At 45.4% G+C, this 23923-nt stretch overlaps 2 protein-coding genes across 7 annotated transcripts in view; both read right to left on the bottom strand.

The window, feature by feature from the left end:
• Positions 1-23923, bottom strand: part of MYRIP (myosin VIIA and Rab interacting protein) — a 334798-nt gene that overhangs the window by 5169 nt on the left and 305706 nt on the right. For all 5 annotated transcript variants that reach the window (XM_020285128.2, XM_020285059.2, XM_076006566.1 and 2 more), the window contains 5 exons: positions 16474-16668; positions 7583-7744; positions 3059-3163; positions 2886-2946; positions 822-940 (listed from right to left, as the gene is read on the bottom strand). In XM_020285128.2, coding sequence (XP_020140717.2) covers positions 822-940; positions 2886-2946; positions 3059-3163; positions 7583-7744; positions 16474-16668 — 642 coding nt within the window. The remainder of the gene's footprint in view (positions 1-821; positions 941-2885; positions 2947-3058; positions 3164-7582; positions 7745-16473; positions 16669-23923) is intronic.
• The window catches only part of RPL14 (ribosomal protein L14), a 301323-nt gene that overhangs the window by 171649 nt on the left and 105751 nt on the right, over positions 1-23923 (bottom strand). The window lies entirely within an intron of this gene.

Here is a 23923-nt window from a genome sequence, read left to right as displayed (position 1 = left end):
AGGGTCAGTGGCTGACCAATGAAGGAAAGGCAGTGAGTGGCACTGTGGCCATACAGTGCCTAAGGGAGTAGATGATCCTTCAGAATGATGTGCCCACCATTGAGCTATTACTTGGTGTTTCTGTGCTCTTGAGACAGGGACAAAGAGGGGCAGGGGAGGGATGGGTGATACATAAAAGGCAACAGATTGTCCTGCTTCAATCTTGTCATCCCAGACATGATCTATACTCAACATAACTGGTCACTGAGACAGCTTTGTTGGATCATCATTTCCTATATAATCAGCATCAAACATTTGCCAAAATGCTAATACATATTTTGGTTTTTAAGCAAATGATCCATTAGCCCCCTTTATATGATAGTGAGAGTTTGTGCAAATTGTCTACTGCCCCTTCCTTTGTCACAGTTAGGGATAGCTGTTGATTTTTTTTTTCAAGAATACAGCATTAATGGCTAAAAGGAAATTTCAGGAAGAGTGAATATGGATGGAAAACAATAAAAACTCGTACATCTCAACCATACCCTTATACTCCTGTGCACATATATTTTTATTTCTCTTATATCAAAACTGGTTCCTACAAGGAGCTGGAGATATAATTGAGAGGATATGCCTGCATTTTAAGACATTAGCAATGCTACAACAACAGGCAGGATGTTATTCACCTTTTTCAGAACCCCTAAAAGCCAGGGGACCATGAGACCATGCAGGGAAGATGCTCTTTGGGGCTTTGATGGGGGGCCGGGGTGCAGAAGGAAAGGCTGCAGAATGGAGATACCATCCACAGTGAAGGTGATGAGCATTAAGACAAAGATAACATTTACCATCAAATCCTTAGTGGTGCTTTTCCTTTCTTTAGTCCTGTTCGTTGAGGAGCCTTGGAGAATGAAGTTGCGGTTAAATGTTTTAATGGTGGTCACTGAAGATGTCTCAATTTTTTCAGCTAAAAGGAAATAAATGGGAATAAGTGTTAGCCAGAAGATGGACTGATGGTTAAGGAAAAAGAACAGGTGGCCAGATTACTTAGGCTTTTATTCTTGGCTTGGCATCTCATTCTTGTACTATGTTTGATGCAGAATCTTTTTATTTCGTGTTTATTTTTATGATTGACCAAATAAGTCAAGGGATCATTTGTAGCTTTCTGGGAAAAAGTAGGTTGGAAATAACCCAATAGAGTCCATAAATTCTTATTGACAATTCTGAAGTATAAAAGGCTGCAAATATTTATAACTTGGGAGCCCAAATCATCTGATTACAAAACGTGACCTGAACTGACATGTGGCTATTTAAGGTCCTTGTCCATCTCACCAAGCATGAATGTTCTCGTGCTTTGCTGCAAAGACATCAATGTGTTTGGTCATCAGATGCTGCCCACACGCCAGGGGGGGGTGTGTTAAGAAATATATAGTACATGTAATGTGTGCCATATTAGCTTTATAATGCCCAAGAAATTGTGAAATACATATGGGCTCAAGCATTTCAAATAAAGGATTATAGACCTGTGATAAATTTTAACGGTGTAGGGTTTTATAGAATATAAAGTAAGCATTCAATAAATTTGTTAAATGATGAGTGCCAGAACCAAGGTTCAAATGCACATCTTCTGAACTTTCTATTCCTCTATTTGTAAATCAAAATTTCTCTTGTGGCTTCTGAACCCAGGGAAACTGTTAAAAATGTCCACTGGATAAAGGTGACATGACTGGCATCGCTGGTGTCCCTTTTAGGTTGGACGCTGTGGCAGATGCTTTTGGTGTTCTGTCTACTTCTCCCTGACAGTCACCACCATTCCAGCACATGCCAGCAGATCCTATCATAAGCACCAGCACTTGCTCTTGGCTTATGCTGGGGCAGATCAGAAGTGCCAGGGAGGTAGTGCCCCCAGAAGTCACCCTCAGCCAGTGATGGACTGGAGCTAGAGGACACACACCCCATCTTCCTCCCCTTTAGGCAGGAAACTCTGAGTTTCTTTCTCAGAGTTTCCAGGAGGAGTTAGCTTATTGACCCAGAGAAATAACCAACCAACCAAAGTATTGGCCCACCTTCCTTCTCGGAATCATGTCTCTCCTCCCCTACCTGTGCTTCCTGGAGTCATGTCCCAAATAAATTATTTGCAATCCCATCTTGTTGTAGGGTTTCTTTTTTCTCCCCAGAATATTACAGGGGTTCAAACACTTTGGTTACATAAATTGCCTTTGCATGACCAGAGTGACAGCCACAAGTGTGCCCATCCCCCAGACAGTGCACACCACCTGTTAGGTGTGAATTTATCTATTCCCTCCTCCACACCCACCTGCCCGACACCCGAAGAATGTTACTTCCATGTGTGCACATGTGTTGAGCAATTAGTACCAATTTAATGCTAGTAACTACATGTAGTGCTTGTTTTTCCACTCTTGTGATACTTCACTGAGAAGAATGGGCCCCAGCTCCACCCAGGATAATACAAGAGGGATTAGCTCACCATTTTTTTTTGTGGCTGAGTAGAACTCCATGGCATACATATACCACATTTTATTAATCCACTCATGTATTGATGGGCACTTGGGTTGTTTCCACATCTTTGCAATTGTGAATTGTGCTGCTATAAACATTCAAGTGTAGGTGTCTTTATTATTGAATGTCTTTTTTTTTTTTTCCTTTGGGTAAATACCCAGTAGTGGGATTGCTGGATGAAATGGTAGTTCTACTTTTAGTTCTTTGAGGTATCTCCATATTACTTTCCATAGAGGTTTTTTTCTGGGGGGACCCAAGTCAAGATAGACAAGAGCGATTCTGCGTGAGAACTCTTCATTAGACCTGGCCTTCAAACTCAGATCTCTGAGTTACTCACAGTAAATGATTCAGGCTGAATTTTTGGTAGCTCTGTGGTTTTCATTTAAGCATACCTGTCACTGGCGGAGCAGGCAATTTCCTCCTCTGCTGCCTTGATGTGTCTATGGTTTGTACCTACACATAAAACACAGTGCTCAATATACTTTTGCAAAGCCAAAGATATCTTATCTTCTAAATTTTCCAGGTCATGCAACAGCCCAGCAGAGGGAGTGAGGGACAAACACACCTGGTTCCTTTGCTTCTCAGCCCGTTTTTTTGTGAGGCGCCCACACGGTGCTATGTTTAATCCTGCGATGGTCAGGGCTGAAATCCGGCTCTCGATATCAGAAATCTTAATGCAACAGAAAGACAGGATGGGCAGAGAGAAAATACAGATGGGGAGAATCTTTGTTAAAAGTATTACTGAGTTTATAAAGAACAAATCTGCTTTGATGTATGTTCGTTCATTCGTTCAACTTCTACCAAGCACCTGTTTAGAGTGTATCGTGGGAAGATAAAATACAAGCCCTTTTTTATAAATTTACATTTCTTTTTTCTTTTTTTTTTTGAGACAGAGTCTCACTTTGTTGCCCAGGCTAGAGTGAGTGCCGTGGCATCAGCCTAGCTCACAGCAACCTCAAACTCCTGGGCTCAAGCAATCCTCCTGCCTCAGCCTCTCATGTAGCTAGGACTACAGGCATGCGCCACCATGCCCGGCTAATTTTTTTTTTTTTTAATTTTTTCTATATATATTAGTTGGCCAATTAATTTCTTTCTATTTATAGTAGAGACGGGGTCTCGCTCTTGCTCAGGCTGGTTTCGAACTCCTGACCTCGAGCAAGCTGCCCGCCTCGGCCTCCCAGAGTGCTAGGATTACACGCGTGAGCCACCGCGCCCGGCCTATAAATTTACATTTCTAATTTGGTAGCTATAAGCATGTCAACAACCCTGTCAGAGTGTGCCTAGGGATAAATGGAAGCCTGGGGACACTATGGGGACCCCGGCCCAGTGCCACTGGACTTAGCATTGGGGCGGGGGTAGGATGGTCAGGGAAGGCTTCCTTAGAAGCCAACACGTAAACTGAGCTTAGAAGAGCAGGTGTGATTTATAGGCCCTGCTTCCTTCTTCCATAACTTCATGAATCCAAAACCATAGCACCAGGTTTTAGGAGGGAGCCCCAGCAGCCCCTGGTTTGAGCCCATTAAGAGGCCAAGTGGCTTTGAGAAACTCCCTCCCCTCTCTGGGCATCAGTTTCCTCATTTATAACACGGGAGGGTCAGAGAGATAACTCAGATTTCCTTCTCGCAGAGTGCGAAGGCAGAAACAGAGAGCAAGAGCCCACTTAGTTCCTGGAGAGGACCCTGGACCGTCCCTGTCCCCAGACATGTAGAAGATACTGTCCCTGCCCTTAGGAGAAGGGCATTTCTATGCGGCTGGAACCATGCTAATCTAAGTATGTTAAATCTAAGAACTCATCCAAGCCTCAAAATAATTCCATGAAGTAAGTGCCTTCTCTTGGTTTCACAGATGACAAAACTGTGGGTCAAAGGGATAAGTGATAAACCCAGCCTCTCACAGCTGGTCTGGGGCAGGGCATGGAATTAATGTCAATGGCCATGCTCTTCCACGTTGCCATATTGTCAGAGGACTTGCCAAGGCCTGGCATGGGGGACACTGGAAGAGGCAGGAAAAGGCCTGCAGATGCGGGGGGAGGGGCAGGGATCTGCAGAGATGGCACGTCCTGGGTGCCACTATCACATAGTACCCAGAAGCCAGGCCCAGCAGCCAGCATGTGTGTGCCTGACCCCTGAAGTCTCCGTCACCTCCTTTCACCTTCCACAATTTTGTGCTGCTCAGGACAAATTCTTATTTTGCCGTCATTTACTGAGGGCTTCCTTGGACAAAGCCTACTGGGATAGGTGCTAGAGGAAGAGCAGGGACAAGAGCTCAAGGGTCAGAAAATTTAGGGACGCCTCCCCTACCCCTGAGAGGTGGCAGCCTCGATCGGAGAAGGAGTGGGGGTAGGTGAAGACCACGTCTGTGGCAGCTGGTGGCAGGGTGCAAGAGCTGCTCAGTAACCAGCCCCAGAAGGAGCCATCATGAGCCCTGCCCCTTCCTGGCCCCCAGATGCCTTCCTGGTCCTACTGCTCAGGTTTCACCTTGAGAGTTGCATTCCTTTGGTTTATAGACCAATAAACTGCACAAGCCTCTGAGAAAAGTTGCAGGCTAAGCTTTTACCAGTCACTTGTGACTGGTGTGGATTAGATGCCCACATTCTTCCCTGGGAGCGGTTTTGTCGGAGAGCCTTGCTCAGAGGGCTCTAGGAGAGACGGTCAAGGCGAAAGCAAGCTGCTGACCTGACGTGCTGACTGTTAGGTTCTAGAATTAAGAAGCTTTAGTCCATAAGACAAAGGACAAAGAAAGAGGAAAGGAGGCCACTGAGGGCTGATTTTGCCTATATTTTGTTATCTCTCTCTATAACTTCATTCCTAAGACTGCATGCCTAATGAGCCATGGACTTGCCAGAAGGCGATGACCGATTCAGCTCTGAGTTTCCCGGGAGCCAAAGCCAAGAGCCCAGTGTAGGACTCTGTGTCCACAAGATAAAGACCAAGTACTCAGAAGAGCAGCTTTTCCTGACACTAAGAGTTGAGAGAGACTGTCTCTAGCAATGCTCCTAGAAACCACCTTGCATGACAGCACTCTTAGCACACTCCCCACAGGTCACTCTGCAGCCTCCTTCAGCACTGGACAATGACAGTCTGTCCCAAAGGTAAACTCTATGTTGACAACATCCTTAGAATCTGTCCCAATCCAGGAGCACAATTTAGCACATCTATCCTCCTCCTTCCTGTAGGATGACCCTCCTATCATCATATATGAATCCCTCTGTGACGAGAGACTAGACTTTGGATGAGAACAGACAACAGGGAGTTGGAAGTTTTGTTCTCTGGCAGCAGCTCCCTGTGCAGGGAGAGTCTCCACGTGCCTGGAGGCCCTGCTGAGACATCTGCAGAGCTGACAGCAGGGTCCACAGTGTCCCATGCAAATTAAGGACTTCCAGGTGAGTGCCGGACCAACACCTTTCTCAGGAAACCACACAGCACAGTCTGGCTGAGAACGTGGGCTGTGAGGTCAGAAAGACTTGGGTCAAAAGCTAGATTTTATTATTTTCTAGCTATTGAAAGTAGCTTTGGGCAAGTGGTTTAACCTTTTGGAGCCTCTGTATCCTCAGATATAAAAGGAGAATAATTAGCCACTTCATGGGCTTGCTGTAAAGATTAAACACAATAATGAGGGAAAGCACAACTCCTGGCACACAGTAAGGCTCTCTGAACACTAGGTATTTATTATTGATAACATTATCGTTATATTTAAAAATAAATAATAAAACAGGCACATTTAAAAGCATGCAAAATGGACATTTGGGACAGACACTAGGATTTTCTGCCATAAAACATGGCTCTAAGAAGTTAAGTGTAGAAAAATTTGGAAGCGGGAATAACTAATTACCCAACAAAACCCTCCAAACCTCCATAAATATTACTTCCTGCTACATCATCCAAGAAGTATTTGCTGCACAACGTGCCAGAAAACAAATAATTTGATTCTGCTGTATATAACTTTGACAATAAATTGATCTAGTCTTGGAGAAATTTATGGAAAATGATCTTTTTGAGGAGAGTTGCTCTTCAGTCATTCTTACCGATGATGAATAGTAGTCAACAGGGCCATCTGTCTGCTGAGACCATTTCTAGTCCACAGCACTAACCCATCCACGGAGCGGAGAACTGTACCCTCTCATTCTCAAGAGTGGTTCGTGATGTTAAGAGTTGTGATTTTCTTTAAATTCAAAGTATTTCCTTTTAAAAATAAATGCCACCTGAGAGTGTCATCTTCTCTATCCAGAGGTGGTTTCTATTGACCACAATTCCCCAAGGGTGCAGTTTTAAGATGCAGAATCTATAGAAACATCAGTGGATCAGAGGTCTATACTGAATTTATGCTGCAGAGACCAGTGTTTCTCAAACTCAAGTAATACCTGGGCCCTTTTAAGGAAAAAAAATTGTCATGGGTCCCCGAGACTAGGTATATGCCTACAGACTCCAGTTGGGGAGTCGGTGGCTTAGTCCATGGTGGATTTTGATTGACAGAGTCTAAGGCCAAGGGAACATCCATAAAAACTGCAAACAGGCTTCTTCACAAAGTTATGGAGATTACAACAATCAGTTCTGAAATAGCCATATCTAAATCCGGCTTGCTCTTCATGCAAAATATTGGCCTGAGAAATCTACACTTCCAATCTCATTCATTTATTCATCCCATTTTTATCAAGTGCCAAATCTGTGTTAAGTACTGTGCTAGGCACAGGGTTACTGCGGTAAGTTACCTGCTAATCCTGTCCTCATGGAGCTTTTAGTCTATAACAAGGAAACTGGCATTAAATAAGTAATTAACAACGTGATAAGGGTCAGATAAGGGTGGTCTTGGGGTGGAATGGGAACCTGTATAGCAAGGAGACCTACATATGGTTCAGGACATTTGTCAAAGAGGAAAGTGGCATAAGGTTTTACAGGGAAGTTCATTATATTATCAAGGCTATAATTTGGGAGAGAAGAGGGCTGTACTTTAAAAAAATGAGTATTTGGGGGATTCCACCTGGAAGCACCATATCCATGCAAGTGTGGTGGAGTTGATGGCAACTGACAGATACCATGGCTCCCTCTTTCCCCCTGGGGACTCCCATCTGAGCAGAGAGGAGAGTTCTCACCTGGAGCTCAGCATGGTGGACCTGGGCTGCAGCCGTGGCCACCTGGTCCTCCAGATCTGCCAGTTGGGTCTCATCGGTGCCACTGTGGATGCAGCGGGCAGCATCTTCCAACTCAGTCAGCTGGCTCTCCAGGCCGTACACGGTGCCTGCTGCCAGGTACACCTGTGGGGAAAGAGCACTGCCTATGAGCTCAGGGCTGCAGCCCTAGCACTGGTTGGGGACCTTTCAGGGGACCCTGGTAATTCAGGGGAGTGAGAAAGAACTGGGCTGGACACTGGGGAAAACTGATTTGGATAACATTTAGCGACATTCTTCACACTGAAGTGGTAGCGTGGAGTCTTGCCATTCCCCCACTGTCAACCATACCTTCCCTCCCAACTTTCCTGGAAGGAAAATGTATTAGTTGCCTTTGACAAAACAGGACAAAATACATGACATCAGCTATGTAAACTGTAAATTGGTCCAGTGACTATAAAAATTAATATCACAAACAAAGAGGAAAACTCATAATCGAGTTTTGTCAATAAAACTTTTGGCTAGTATTTGGTGATTAAGAACAAAATTCAGAAAAACATGAAGGAGGCAAAATTAATTTAAAATAATTACACATTTTGAGTAAATTCTCTCTGATTATCTTCTGTTTTGCCTGAAACAGGGTAAGGGATTAAAATGAACCTGAAATCTGTTCAGGTTCAGAGCTACTGAAAACTGGAGAGCAAATCAGATACAAGAAGTAATCTGAGATAAAGAAAAGAAATATTTCGACTTATGAGTTTGTAAGAGGATTCCCATAAAAGTGAGCAAACAGAAAGTAAAATCACTGGAGTAATTCCAGGCCAAGGGATGTGGGCCACGGTGAACAAGACAAATGCTCCCTTGTGATGTGATGAAACAACTGACAAATCAGTAATGTGATGAAACAACTGACAACCCAAGGAACGAGATGCATCTAAGGAAGGGGATTACTTAAAGAGAGGTTCTTGAGGTCTGATCGACGTATATAAAGTCCTAAACCTGTAATCATAGCAATTTAGAGTTGATTTGAATGAAATGCACGTAACAGTTTCAACTTGAGTTAAAAACATAATGGAGCTGAGATGGAGCCTAGAAGCTCAGACACATGGAATCACGCGCAGGTTTTGCACTGAGCCTTGGTGAGGGGAAAGAGCCCTGAGATGCTCCTGCTCTGTCGTTCGCTCGGTGTGACTCACCCGTCTGCGTTAAAACTGGCCATTTTGCAAAACATTTCAACGTGGGGCAAGGCAGGTACCGGCTCGAGGAAAGAACACGTGACTGTGCTTGATCACCAGGCACAATTCGCCGGGCTGTGGGAGCTTCCATCACAGCTGTCACAGTAAGACATCACAGACTCAGCAGTCACACAGGGGGCGATAACTGAATGTCTGCTGGGAACCTCTGTGCTTCTGTTTGCCTTTGGTTTTTTTTTTTATATATATATATTTTATCATATACTGAGTATTAGAGAGGTTCTGTTTCTCAAAGATCTTCACGATTTAATTATAGCCACCTAGTCTTTGTTTTCAAAACAAGAATTGGTTCTTTGTCGTAATTAAGAGGATGAATAAATATTTCAAAGGTATCTGAGTGGAGACATTACTCAAAAAATGTATCTCAAAATTTCTAAAGTTGGAAAACTTCCCTTCAGAAGGTAAGAAAAATTAAGGAGAGGAGAGAGAGAGAAAGAGAGAGAAAGGGAGAGAGGGAGAGAGGAGAAAGCAACGGCAGTTTGAAGTTTATATTTTGGCTTACGCTTTTCCCTATTTATACCAAAAAAGTAATTTTATTTTAATAAGGTAATTTAAAATATAAACTTGCAGTTTTGCACAATGAAACGACATTTGGATTATTTAAATGAAGTAAGTGTGGCAATAGTTAAATGTAAGTAACTTGACATAACTTTGGCCTTAGAACTTTGAGTTTACCAGAAACACATAAAACTCAATGTCATCCCACCCTAGGATTGTACCAGCCTAATTGCCATTTACATCTTCAATGTGGCCATCCACTAATGTTCCTTGTTTTTTTTTTGCCAAGACAAAGCAATATGAAAAAAGCTCCAAGCCCTCAGCCAGGCCAGGATGTTCGTCATTTACTTTGTGTTCCCTAAAAGCACCAGAAGGAAGGACAGATTCAGTGGTTTGGCACTGACACCAGCTGAATGGGAATTTACAGCCAAAGTGATGGTGCCCAAAGGACTGGAGGAGGAGGATGATGATGATGATGATGATTATGATGATGATGACGACGACATGGCATGTATCTACTGAGCCAGGGGCTGAGCCAAGGGTTTTATGCAACTCATTTACGCCCATGGCAATCCTTGTGCATGTTAGTATTATACTATTAAAATCACTATCTTAAACATTTTTAGAAGAACATTTTATGTCCTAGGAAGGTTCAGGGGTTTTCTGAGGTCTCACAGCTGGGAAGTGCAGGAGCCTGGAACTGAGCTCAGGAGGCTGATGTCTGACCCTATGTCTTTATTCTCCTTGCCCTACTTGCCCTAATCTCAAAATGTTATGACATTTTACCTTTCAAATTCTAACATAAGGTGCTAGAGTTATTGTGGTTATAGATGGATGTAATACTTGCTGAGTGGCTGGCTTGACATAACAAAAGTGAACAAGCCATATGATGAAAATGCTTTGTAAAAAAAATAACACATCTGAAAAACGTTCATCCGGAATTGCTTGCTAGGGGCCACTTTTGGCGAGAACTGTGGTTACCATGTCTGAGTTATCTATGTCCTCTTTACACTCTAGCCCCTGATGTCCCTGACCCCACTGACAAGCCTTTCTCAGAGTGGTGGTTCAAGGGATGAGAATTGGTGTTCCCTTAAGACAAGACTTTGTAGTCAAACCCTCTAGGAAAGAGATTTCTTTACTGTAAGACTCTCAGAGTCTTTAATATGCCAGTATGTATCTCACTTTTCTAGAAGCATATGCAAATTTCCCAAACTTATTTGACTTATTAGGTAGGTATCTTGTTGGACTTAGTAGCTTCCATGAAACACACTTTAGGGGACTAAGAGAAGATCATAACTGAGAGCATTCCTTTTCTTGTTGTCTGAGGGCAGAGCCACCTGAGTAACTGTGACCACCTCCACAGGTTCTTGTGTCACGTCCTCTCGGTGCAGTGGAGGTCGTAGGAGAGCCTCAAGAAGGAACAATATCCTCTGCTTGGTCCTGGATTTGGTGGCAGGGCTGGGCTCCCCAGGGGGCAGTTCCACCGTGTCTGCTGCCACTGGCGTCGCTACCCATGCGATACGGGGCAGAGCTAAAAGGGAAGGTGGGACTGCCCTCCACTGCCTCTGTGGGTGGGCACTGTGGGTGACCTGAAGTTGCCTCTGTCATTTAGCAAAGATGAGAATGAGGCAGGTTCTCAGACAGCGGTGAGAGAGAGAGGGAGATGACTCCACTCTCCCCTTACAACCTTGTACAAATCCTGAAGGTGGCCCGCTTCCTACTGTTCACACCATGGGTCTGAGAATGGTCATGCCAGTTGTTCTCTGTTGATCCCCCAGGTCCATTTTCTACCCTTCTCTGTCCTGCTCTGCTCCCCGGGTGGCTGCCCTATGTGAACCTCATTCATCAGGGCTCCCCGGCTGGCTCGGATGGGTTTGGCCAAGGGAGTCACCAGCAGGAGATTAAAGGCAGGAGTAGAAAGAAGAGTGTTTCATTCCCTTCTCTCTCCCAGTGTGGGCACCAGGTTCTGGTCGCAGTAGGATTTGGGCCCTGGTTACACTGCTGAGCGGTGGTAGCAGCTTCTGCCCAAGGAACTGAGCCCCACTGTGTGCTCTGTGGACACTGGTGGTAGCCCAAGGTCGCTCCTGCCATAAGGGGAGACAAGAGCTGATTTCACAGTGCTAACACCAGGCAGCAGGTAAGAAGCCTCAGAGCTGAGAGACTAAGGGAATTCTAAAATACCGTGCCCTCCCCTAATGAAGTGGGGTCATAAGGCAGTTTATGAAAACAGGAGATTGGACATGTGAAAGTAACATTTCCTCATTTTATCTTCCGTAGCTCTGAAACCTTCGCAAAGTATATCTAAAGGTGAACATTCTCTACCAAATGTTCTCTTTTATCTTCCAGTCCTGGTCTGCGGTAACCAGTGTTCAGAAAGGCGAGAACAGTGTCGCCGCCGTTTCTATTTCTGATGGTCCCGGGGTCCCCTAGCACAAAGGAGAGCAGCAGCCGAGGAATGAAGGAGCGAAGGAGCACCGCTCTGCTCTTCATAACTCGGACGACAAAAGCCGAGATTCGATTAGATCAGCTGCGCCCGGAGGCCAGTTTAGGAGCCAGCCCTGGTCCTTTCCTACCGCTCAGCTAATGTTAGTGTGGCAGCAGACGCCAGGCTCTGCAACGCGCCACGGCTCTGTGGATCTGCTGAATCAAAGAGAAGAAGAAAAGAGTCCTTCCTTCTGTGACTCAAAAGCCCATAGAACTCAAAGGAACAGAGATGGAGTTTCTTCTGGGGTGAAATGTGAAAACCTGAATGTGGGGGAGGGAAGCCAAGAGAAGGAGGCAGTTAACTCCTTGGGGACAGGAGAGGTGTGGGGTGATGCAGGACAGGGGAGCTGCCACCCCCAAACTGGCCTTTCAGCTGCTCATCCCCACTGGGGCAATGGGGCGTCTGACATCTTGAATCAGTGGGTAAGTGGATGTGTTTTGAATTGAAAGCGTTCATGAACCCAAGAAAAGAAACATAATATACAACAAAAGGATCTTGCAAGATGAAAACTCAGACAAGGCCACTGCATTTTTTCAACATGCTTCTTGGAGGCGGGGGGGAAAAAAAAAGCAGCAAACTGTCTTTGCTTTAAACGTGCCATGAGAATGGATCATTGTGTCATTTAAATCCAGATAGTCATGCATTGTTTTCTTGCTACCATACTTTGTGATAAATACATTGCTTTCCTGGCGTACCCTATCTTTAACTTTTTATTCTGTGTGTCCTGGATTAGGGCCGTCTTAGCACCATCAGCATTAAAAAAAGAACTGTGTTATAAACACATTTGAAGATCAGAGACCCTGCACTTCAGAAGTGAAATGTTTCTTCTTTTGAAAAAGGGCTTCACTCCTCTGATGGAGTCACACGTCAGCTAAAGATTCGCTCTGGGCGAATCCTCTGTGCCAGGCTCTGGGCTGAGGGCTGGGGCTACAGGAACTCATGCAACTGGTCCCTAACCTGGGGGTGATTTAGTCCCGACCCACCCCCCCAACATTTGACAATGTCTGGAGACATTTTTGACTGTCGCACTAGGAGGGCACTGCCACCGGCAGCAAGTGGGTAGAGACCAGGGGTGCTGCCAAACATCCTACAATGCGCAGGACAGCCCCACACAAAGCGTTACCCCACCCAAATGTTAGTAGTGCCGGTCTAATAGGAGACAGATGAATGAACAGAAAGGACAGCAAATGAGGGAAGTGGCAGAGAGACACACAATTAGGTTTCATGGGAGCTCAAAGGGAGAGAGTCTGTACCTTTTAAAGAGAAATATTGGCATTTTTTTTTTAATCTGGAATCATTTTGATTTCTTGTTTCAATCACTATCAAAAAATACCTCTAGTAACAGTTCCTAATTTCTGGGAACATCCTTCACTAGGGTACCCCAAAAGCAGGGTGACTCTACTGGGTCTACAAAGATGGAATCACCTGCCTTGATTTGATGCCAGCTTTGGGAGCCAACTGGGGACGGTGACTACGGCCTGAGTGGCTGATGTCCAGATCTCTCGGTGTCACCCCTGGTCTAGAGTTTTGCAAAATTCTCATCATCAGGCATTTACTGAAACACTCAACAGTGATTGTGGATATTTACATATAATAATCTATCATACTCTTTCTTGCCTCACAAGTCAGAAGGATAGAAAAATCCACTGCCAGCAGACACACCAAACCAAACATCCATAGAGAGCATTTACCATGAATGGAGCTTGCGGGACCGGAAGTGGCTCTGGGTGAGTGAGTGGTGAGTAAATGTTAAGGCCTACTGTAGATTGTACAGACATTGTACACTTAGACTATACTAAATTTATTTAAAAAGTATTTTTCTTTAATAAATTAATTTAATATAATGTTTTTACTTGATTAACTTTTTTTTAGCTTGACTCTTGTAATAATACTTAGCTTAAAACAGATACATTCTACAGCTGTACAAAGATATTTTCTTTCTTTATATTCTTATTTTTAGAAGCTTTTTTCTATTTTTAAAATTTCTAATCTTTTTTTTACCTTTTAAACGTTTTTGTTAAAAACCAAGACACAAACACACACATCAGCCTAGGCCAACACAGGGTCAGGATTGTCAATATCACTGTCTTCCACTTCCACATCTTGCCCCACTGGAAGGTCCTCAGGGGCAATAACACTGGTGGAGCTGTCATCTCCTATGCTAACAATGCCTTCCGGAATATCCCTTGGAAGGCCTGCCTCCTGCTGGGGGCTGTTTTACAGTTAACTTTTTTTTTAAATATAAGTAGAAATAGTACACTCTACAATAACTATAAAAAAAAAGTATACTATAGTATACATATAAACCAGTAACGTAGTCTTTTATTACCATTATCAAGTAGTATGTCTTGCACATAATTGTACGTGCTATACTTTTATACGATTGGCAGTGCAGTAGGTTTGTTTACACCAGCATCATGTGTGAGCAATGCATTGTCCTATGACCCTACAACAGCTACAATGGCACTAGGCCATAGGAATTCTTCACTCCATTCCAATCTCATGGGGCACTGTCACACATGCGGCTTGTCATTGACCAAAACATCGATATGTGGCGTGTGACTATAATTGTATTTGCAAATACCTTTTCGGAAGTATAAATTACATGGAACTGAATCTGAAGAAACGTAAATGTAAGCGCTGTCTCCCCCCCCCCCCCCCGGCATATTTTGATTTGATTTTGCCTTCAGAGATGTACAGATTTCCTCAGGGGACCAGCGGACCTGGCTGGTGGCCTGTAACCTTCCTACAGTGTTGAAGCAGGTCTGAGCACCTTCTCCTTTACCCCTTCCCTCCTTTCCAGAAACCCCCTAGATCCCACCTCCCTGTCCTGCAGCCCAGACCCTCAGGCAAGGCTGCCTTCTGGCAGGAAAGGAGCTGGCCCCAGGGACGGGCCGGCCAGCCTGCATCAGGATCCTCTGACGGAGCAATGAGTGAAAACGGGAAGACCAAGGCAACTGTGACTTCCGGGCCATCCCACCTACACTTCAGTGAAAACAGGTGACTTTTCAACAAAGCAAAATCACCAGCAGGACTTATTTTATTTCCTTTTTTTCTCAAGTGTCTTCCTCTTTTTTTTTTTTTTTTTTTTTTTTTTAGACAGAGTCTCACTCTGTTGCCTGGGCTGGAATGCCATGGCATCAGCCTAGCTCACAGCAACCTCAAACTCCTGGGCTCAAGCGATCCTCCTGCCTCAGCCTCCCGAGTAGCTGGGACTACAGGCATGCGCCACCATGCCCGGCTAATTTTTTTCTATAGGTTTTTAGTTGGCCAATTAATTTCTTTCTATTTTTAGTAGAGACGGGGTCCTGCTCTTGCTCAGGCTGGTCTTGAACTCCTGAGCTCAAACGATCCACCCACCTCGGCCTCCCAGAGTGTTGGGATTACAGGCGTGAGCCAACACTCCCGGCCAGGTGTCTTCCTCTTGAAAACAACAAATGCATTTCTTGTCCCAGGATGAGAAAAAGAGCTAGGAGTGTTTGTTATTAAGGTTGGGACCACTTTTAACAACTTATTCTTTGGTGTCTAGGAATGGGATCATTAAGGGGGTTGGCTGATGACATGCCTGTCAAATACAAATAAGACTATCTCATTTTTATTGGATACTGATTTTGTGCCAAGCACTGGGCTAAATGTTTTATTTCCAAAGACGAAATGTAATTTTAAATATACTTGATGTTAGGCATTTTCCTCTTGGTCAGCCAGGCCCACCAGCAATGGCTAGTTGGCCTCCTTGTGGAGGCAGAGGGTGAGGACAAGGACAGGAATGTGGGGGAGGGGTGATGAGGCAGAGTCTGGGGTCCAAACGTGCTCACAGGGTAATGTAGGTAATGCAATAGGGTCTTTGTTCTCAGAGTGCTTAGAAAATTCTGGCGTGGGGTGTGGTAGCCTCAGGAGGCAGGAAGTGGGCTATGTTCCTGTTGCTAATGGCACAGGGAGGCTTGGGTGATTCACTGGAAACAGAAAAGGTAGATGACTGTGTTGGTATCTTGTCAGGGAATCAGGGAAGACAGGCAGGAGCAACCTAAGTTCTTTTGGCCACCACCCTCCTCCCCACTGGGCACTGACAAAACTCCACCTGGTCCTCTTGGCTCTCTGGTATAGCAACTATATACCCTCCTCCCTGCCCACCAAGCTGCACTGTGCTTTTGATCCCAGCAGCTCACATCTACACGGACAACTGTCTTTGGGCTACTGGAGACACGTCATCACCTGCATGCAGAGAGACCGAAGTGCCTGCTGGCTGTCGGAGGAGCCAGTTCCTACTTTGCCTTAGGTGAGGACAACTCTGAGATGTAACTTACATTCCAGAGCTCCCTGCAGGATCAGGCTGAAGCTACTCTTTGTGTAAAATCATATCCTTTGCTTAGATTCTTTCCTCTCCCTTCCCTTCCCCGCTGCTCCCTTACCACCCCTCCTTGGGAGCACTTTCCTAACGAGTCACTTGCATACAAATAAATCCCCATCTATCTCAGGGTCTGCTCCTGGGGAACCAAGCCTGTGACCCTTCCTGAGAACATATTTACTGCGGTGTGGTGACAGTGTGTGTGCGCGTCCTCACACTCCTGGTGGTGAGCTGCAATGTCATCAGCTTCCTCGAACACATTCACCCTTGACGGGGCACAACCACACCCTCTTACGTTTTCTTCCAGGGAAGTCAGCTGCTCGTCCAGTCTCACTTGGTCTGTCCCAAGAGGAAATGTCCCCTTCTCTCTGTCAGGAGGGGCTGGTGGGGACTCCCAGGGCCCCGTAGACTCTGCTATCAGCTCCTCTGTGGCGTTGATAACTTTCAGGACTTCTGTGGAGATGTTGCAGAGAGAAACAGCAGAATACTTCTGTTTGGCCCAATGACAGAAAGGGACAGAAGACAAGAACAGCACATTAACAACGACACAGGAATTCTATGTTACTGTGACACTCGTCATCATGAGATCGATTCTGTAATTCCACACACAAACACCAATGGGCCGAAGGAATGAGGAGATAAAAATCCACGCAGCGATTGGACTTGGCCTGGTTTCTGTGAGTCACAATGAATTAATTCAGATTCTTAGGGATGGAGGGAGAAAGGAGAACCAGAGTAGAGGCTGTATGTCCTCTGCCCGCTGCAGATAGTTTAATATCTATTGTCTCATTTTCTGGGTGATATTCTACTTGCTCAATATAACTTCAGTCGTAGACTCTGTCAAAGTGTCTACACTGTGGTCCAGTGGGTAGCTTTCTGGACTGGGAGTTAGGAGACCTGGGCTCCACATCTGGCTCTAACTTTATCCAGTTACGGGACCTTGGCCAAGTTATTTCCCATTTCTGGAAGTCATGTTCCCTATCTCACGCCCATTCTCCCTTGCTTTCTCCTACCATGGAGGTGATCGGAAAAATACTCTATTTCCCAGATTCCCTTGCAGCTTGGGGTAGTTCTGTGACGTAGTTCTGACAGTGAGCCTGGAGGAGAGGCCTACTGCGGGGTTTTCTAGAAGAGCTTTTGTTTTCCTAACCAGGGGAATAGATGCATCTGATGCCCTCCTCCACTCCCAGCTTATTTTTGCCTTGAACATAGATGTGTGGCTTATGAGCCAACAGGAATCCATTTTTAAAAAGGCAACGTTGTCCATATGAAAGCAGATATGTTACCTTTGTCTTAGAAATAAAACATATATTTAGAAAGTTCGCACCTTATTTGGTAGACTTGGTGTCTTTGTATGTCTTTTGAAAAGAAAGACATATAATGGAGGGGTTCAGGAAAAGAAAGCTAGGGCACACGATGGAAGAGAAAGTGTGACAATTTGCACACTTATCCCTTTGATCACATGTTCAGTTGGAGTCAGGGTGGAGATCTCTCCTTCTGTTTAAGCATCTCTTAAGTCTTTCTCATTAGTAACCTTGACCTTCTAATGACCCTGGACTATTTGGAAATTTGTATAAATGGAATCCCTGTTCTCCTGGCATACTTGTGGCCCCATCCCATCCATTGGCACAGTGACATATGTCCTGGCCCCTGAAGGCATTTGCATTTGCCCTTAAGTCAGAGTGGGAAGTCCCTGGCAGCTGGCTTGAGGAGAGCTCACAGTTTCATCTGGAAGGTTAGAGACCTGGACCACTTCAGAAGAGAACTAGTCTCCAGCTGGCAGAAATGACTGAAAAAATTATACGAAAACTGGACAAGATCTCTTAGTTGATTGGTTGATGTCCCAGTTTGGCTTTCCACTGGGAAATGCAAACTGGAATCCACAATAATTTCCCACCTGTAGGAATTTCTCACCTGTGTTTCTTGTCTGTGACCTAGGAATGGGCTGTTTGCTTGGACTCAAGGATGGGAGTAGACAGTGCACCTACTGGAGTTTGAGCTAACTGGGATTTAACTAGCTGTAGGACAAGAGCAGGGTACCCAACCTCCCCAGTTCCTTAGTGTACTCACCGGCCAATAAAAGAAATCAGAAGATTTCTTACAGGGCTAATGCTGACTTGTCATATAAATGTCCTGCTTCCTGCCCAGGCTAGAGCAAAGTGGAAAGCACTTTCTACAACTATGTTAAAAAAAAAAGCTATATTTAGCACTGGGCGGGGATTTGTTCAGATGAAAAGCCGGTGGAGATTCAGAGGTGGCTGACAGGGAGCCCTGTATGTGGGAGAAACAGAAAGCTCAAGGATCTTTTCTGATTCTGTTGCTCACAGCCCCAGAGGGACGAGCTGAATGGCACAAATGAAGCATGAGTCAGGAGCCCAGCCAGGGCAGTCCACATGGTAGCTGACTTGAGTCCAGATGTTAATCGCAAGACAGATCAGATTTGAGTTTCATGATAGCAAATAAGGGAGAGGCGAAGGCGTGGGGACAGTCAGCTGACAGAGTAGGTGTCTACTTCAGAATAGGAAGGTGTGCCCCAGAGACACTTGTGACCAATGGACCCACAGATGCTGGAATGAAAATGGCTGATAAACCCATGCAATAAAATCCAACCTTCTGGTGATCAAAGAAATGCAAATTGAACAACAAATTTATTAATGCCAGATACATGCATGATTCTCTTTAAAAATGGCAAGTACATGCTCACATGCCTTTGGCATGAACAGAGCAGAGCATGTGCTTTAAGTTGTTGATCCTCATGGGATGTGTGTTTGCTCTGATGCTCCCATGCTCTCAGTCTCCTGATGACTGATGCTCAGCTCTGAGAGCCCAAGTGTCCACTTTTAGGGTTCAGCCTGTGTCACAGCCCCATGGGGAACATCAAATCCATAAAGTCAGCTCCACAACCATGGGGGCTGGAACAAACAGTCCACCACTTGGAGAACAGAAGACGATAAAAAGCCACCCATGTCACAAACCCACAACAGAACCACGTGGAAAAGAGTTACAGAAAGGTAAGATGTTCTGACTCCTCTCTGCCCGAGGTAGAGTTTCTGCAATTGCTCATCAAGGAAGTTACAAAACTAGCGTCAACCTTACCAAAGACTCACACTCCCAGTCTGGCTCATAACTGACAACGGTACCAAAGAAGACCTTTAATAATAAAGTTATCTGCCATTCCAAGGCTGGGGCCCTGCCACAGTGGCCATTTCAATGGATGCCAAAAAGAAGACAAGTTGGGACCCATGCCACAGACCCCATTTTATTATTTCTTTTCTCTCTAGGGACTGCAGGGCAAAGCAAGACTTCCTTGTTTTTTGTCTCACGTCCCAGAACTTTAGCCTTAGCAATCCTTCTATCTTTTCTCCACGCACTTTCTTTTTATATAAAACATGTTGCCATAAACAAATTCTTATTCCATTTACTCCTCCTGATAAATTATTTTCTAATGACATGCAGAATGCAAGGTATTGCCCGGGGAGATCCTGAGCCTGTAGAATTCTAAAGAAGAAAATATTTTCATTCTAAACACTAGATGAACCTGCTTATTAACGATCTCTGCAAATTCTCCTGAGCTTTCCCCACTGTTATGATTCATTTCAAATCTTTGTGCTGGATAAAGAAATGCAAACTCATTTTGAGCTGGAATAAACAGGAATGCTCCTTTACCAGAATATCTCAAGCCTGTGAACGTGAGAGCCTCAGGAGCATGTTCTAATCATAAGACGCCTGTCTTCATAGGGAGAGAGACCACTTTGGAATTAAAGAGGGGGGACTCCAGCCCCAGCTTGCCCCTGGCGCTTATGTGTGTCTGTCTGTCTCATCTGGGCTAAAACAGAGTCAGTATCTGGCTGCATGTAGAGTGCTGGCCCATGCCACAGGTCCTGCTATCTACTTATGTAATTTGATATAAGTCTTGATATAAGATAATGTGGGAAAAAAAACTTTTGAGGATCAAATGATGTCTATAGGTGTCTGGGGCAGAAGAGAGATTTTCCTAGCTCCACCTCAGGGACTGTTCTGACACCTGTAATAAGAGTAAAAAGGTAAAACAGGTAGAAGCTGAAGTGACATTGACATTTGGGTTTGGGGAGATACAGAAGCAAGCAGCATGCTCAGTGTCCGGGGGTCAATCAAGAAACAGGGAGGGACACTGGCGAGGGAACCGCCACTGCAGGGTCTTGCAAAGGACCTCCTTACCCGTTAGGCATGGTGGGCACCCAGCCTGGGGCCCATCATTCTTTTAGGGGCCCATGAGCATATTTTACTTTCTTTTAAAATTGCGGGGAAAAGAACGAACTCTTTTCTACAGAAACATGTCTTAATACATATTAGCATATTAATATTTATAGCAACAGTTATAAAATAGGATATTTTAATGTCTTTTATGGAGGAAGGGGCCCATGAAGGCAAAAGTGCGTAGGCCCACCAAAGTCACGAATTGCCCTGGTCTTGCTGCCTGGAGCCCGTCTGTGGAAGGCACTGGGCAGGATCTGGTTCCCAGAGTGGCTGGGCGGCGGGTGAGGCCTGTCCTTCCGGGGCTGTGCCAGCTCCAGACGTCAACAAGGCCCTGAATGGGCATCTGTTATACAAGGGGGCTGTTCATGAGCACACGGCAGGACCCTCCCCCAACCCCCCCCCCCCAGAACAACAGAGGGAGACGATGGGGGCTGCTGTGGTCCTGTGGTTTCCCACTGGGGACTGATGCTAAATATGATCTCCTCATTTGCACACACACGCCCACGAGTTCTGGGACATTCAGGTTACACTGTCTGTGTGACTTTGGGAAAATAACTCAACCTCTCTGAGCCTCAGCTATGGAATGGAGATAGCACCATCTAGCTCGAGAGGCTTTTCAGAAGAATAAGACAGCATGTGGCAGGTGTCCATACGGTATCTGAGTCCAGAGCTCTGGGCCCCTCATCGAGCACCTCCTGCTGGCCCTGCAGGCCTGTTTCCTGGCTGGAGGTGGGCGTGTTATTGGTGAGGGCCTGGTGGCTTAGCGCCTCTCATTATGCATTGTACTCCTGCAACAGCTTTCCTTGCCTTCTTATTGTTTCCAAGAATGAATGCTACCATTACCCAAAAAAGTTAAATTTTGCTGTTCTTTGTTTCCCAGGGTTTTTTTCTTTTGCAAAATTAAGAATATTTTAAAAAGAAAAAAAAAGCCATTTTTTTTTTTTAATTTTTTTTTTTTTTGAGACAGAGTCTCACTTTGTTACCCAGGCTAGAGTGAGTGCCGTGGCGTCAGCCTAGCTCACAGCAACCTCAAACTCCTGGGCTCAAGCGATCCTCCTGCCTCAGCCTCCCGAGTAGCTGGGACTACAGGCATGCGCCACCATGCCCGGCTAATTTTTATATATATATATCAGTTGGCCAATTAGTTTCTTTCTATTTATAGTAGAGACGAGGTCTCACTCTTGCTCAGGCTGGTTTTGAACTCCTGACCTTGAGCAATCCGCCCGCCTCGGCCTCCCAGAGAGCTAGGATTACAGGCGTGAGCCACCGCGCCCGGCCAAAAAAGCCATTTTAATGTACTGTTGCCTACCACCACCACAATTTCATAAAGAAGGGATAACTTAACACCAAAAAGGAAGTGTATAATTACAGAATATAGAAAAGTCTGTCCTAAAAGATGACAGTAATCAACCTATCAGAGAGAGAAAGAGAGAGAGAGAGAGAGAGAGAGAGAGAGAGAGTTAGTTTTATATTTCTCGTTATTTCCCAGTTCCAATGACTAACAAGAAAGATGAGAGAGGACCCTGCGTTTCCCTTTTGGCGGGAGCAGACTGAACCATAACACACTGATACGCAATGAGAACAAGGAACTGGGCCCTGCAGGGGAGGCAGAAGCAAAGAAGCCACGGGCCCATCCTTGGAGAACAGAGCAGGCAAAGGTCAGGGGATGACAGCAGGTAGCAAAGACAAGTCCAACCCTGCACTGAGAGCTACAGGCTGTGGACCTGCAGAGAAGACAACCAGGTCTGTTAGCAGGTGACTCTGCAGTGAGGTCTGGAAGCACAAGAAAGATGCTGAGTCAGTGGCGCTGTGCCCAGGGTAAGCTGTGGGGGACAACACAGTGGCCGGTCCTACAGTGCGTTGATGCCAGCCTCAGAGTTTGAAGGGCCGGGGCTTGTACTGCTGGCCACGAGGTGCCACTGCAGGTTCTTGCTGCAGTTGTCATCAAGAACTGTCCTTTGCAGAGCGCTACGCGCCAGGCTCTGGGAGAAGCACTTTATTTGCCTGGCCTCATTTAACGCTCCTAACCGCGCCATCATGCAGGTACTGTGATCACTCTCTCTGACAAATGAGGACCTGGCGTTGAGAGAGGTGGTGTGGTTCGCCCTAAAGGAGCCGGGATTTGCACCTGGGTCTTGCCTGATTTCAAAGCCCAGGCTCTTAGCACGCTGGCATGAGAGAAAACCTGTGCTTTAGGAAGGTACTTCTGACCGCTACAGGAGGAACAGATTTAGGGGAAAACCGGAGGCAGAAAGAAGTGCAGGAGACTATAACGGCAGCTCAGATCAAAGGTCACAAGGCCAGAGTGGGGCAGCTGTAGTAGGGACACGATCATCAAAGGTGCAATGTTTTGGGAGGAGCACTGAGAACACACTGCGGCTGCAGAGTGTGGACGAGGGAGATGGTGAGGCGCTGCTGTGCTTTCCAGCGGGTGAGCTGGAAGAAACTGACACATTAAGCGCTTAAATGCCAGGAGGGAAGGAAGGGCTCATTAGGCATTTGAAATAAAGAAAACTGTGACATTTCAAAGCTCCTTTTCTTACAAACCAAGACATTGGGTGATTACCAAATGCCAAAATTGGAACAGAGTCCAAGTCATTTATTTGGTTTTTATTTTAAGTTCATTATTTTTGATGTCAAGTTACTTGGGCTGGAGTGGTGGTGGTGGTGGTGGTGAAGGGATACAATCTTCACAATTGGCTTCAGTAAAATCAAGACATTGGTAAAATGTGTGTCCCTCCATGTTTCTTTCAGCTCATGATTAATGAATGTTCTTTAGGGGGACAACAGGGACAGGGGGCATCCCAAGCAGCAGGAAACTTTAACAAGCATGATCTTGGCTGGGCATGGTGGCTCACGCCTGTAATCCTAGCACTCTGGGAGGCCGAGGCGGGCGGATTGCTCGAGGTCAGGAGTTCGAAACCAGCCTGAGCGTGAGTGAGACCCCGTCTCCGCTAAAAATAGAAAGAAATTAACTGGACAACTAAAAGTATACAGAAAACATTAGCCGGGCATGGTGGCGCATGCCTGTAGTCCCAGCTACTCGGGAGGCTGAGGCAGGAGAATCGCTTGAGCCTAGGAGTTTGAGGTTGCTGTGAGCAACTCTAGCCTGGGCTACACAGTGAGACTCTGTCTCAAAAAAACCCCAAAAAATAATAATAAAAAAAAAAACACACCAAAAAACCACAAGCATCATCTAAAGACATGTTTGAACAGAGAGGGGTGAATGGAGGAATGACAGGCAAAATTGAAAAATCTTGTAGTAGCTCAAGTTGCAAAAAATAAATATGGGGCCACACCTTCTCCTTTTGCTGGAGAGGCTCCTTCAGGCGGGAGGAGAAGAAGGAAGGAAGGAAGCCAGCTCATAGTTAATGTGGGTCCGTCCTGTGCTTCTCATTAGGTGTGAGAAGTATGACTTCAGGCTTCTCGTTATTTCGTTTAACCCTCACAACCACCTGGCATTGTGGATATTTTAATTCCATCTTCAGAGATGGAGAGACTACCTGGCT

This window comes from Microcebus murinus, chromosome 1, assembly GCF_040939455.1.
Source record: "Microcebus murinus isolate Inina chromosome 1, M.murinus_Inina_mat1.0, whole genome shotgun sequence".
NCBI classification, from domain to species: Eukaryota; Metazoa; Chordata; class Mammalia; order Primates; family Cheirogaleidae; genus Microcebus; species Microcebus murinus.
This window is presented reverse-complemented; position numbering and strand designations above follow the sequence as displayed.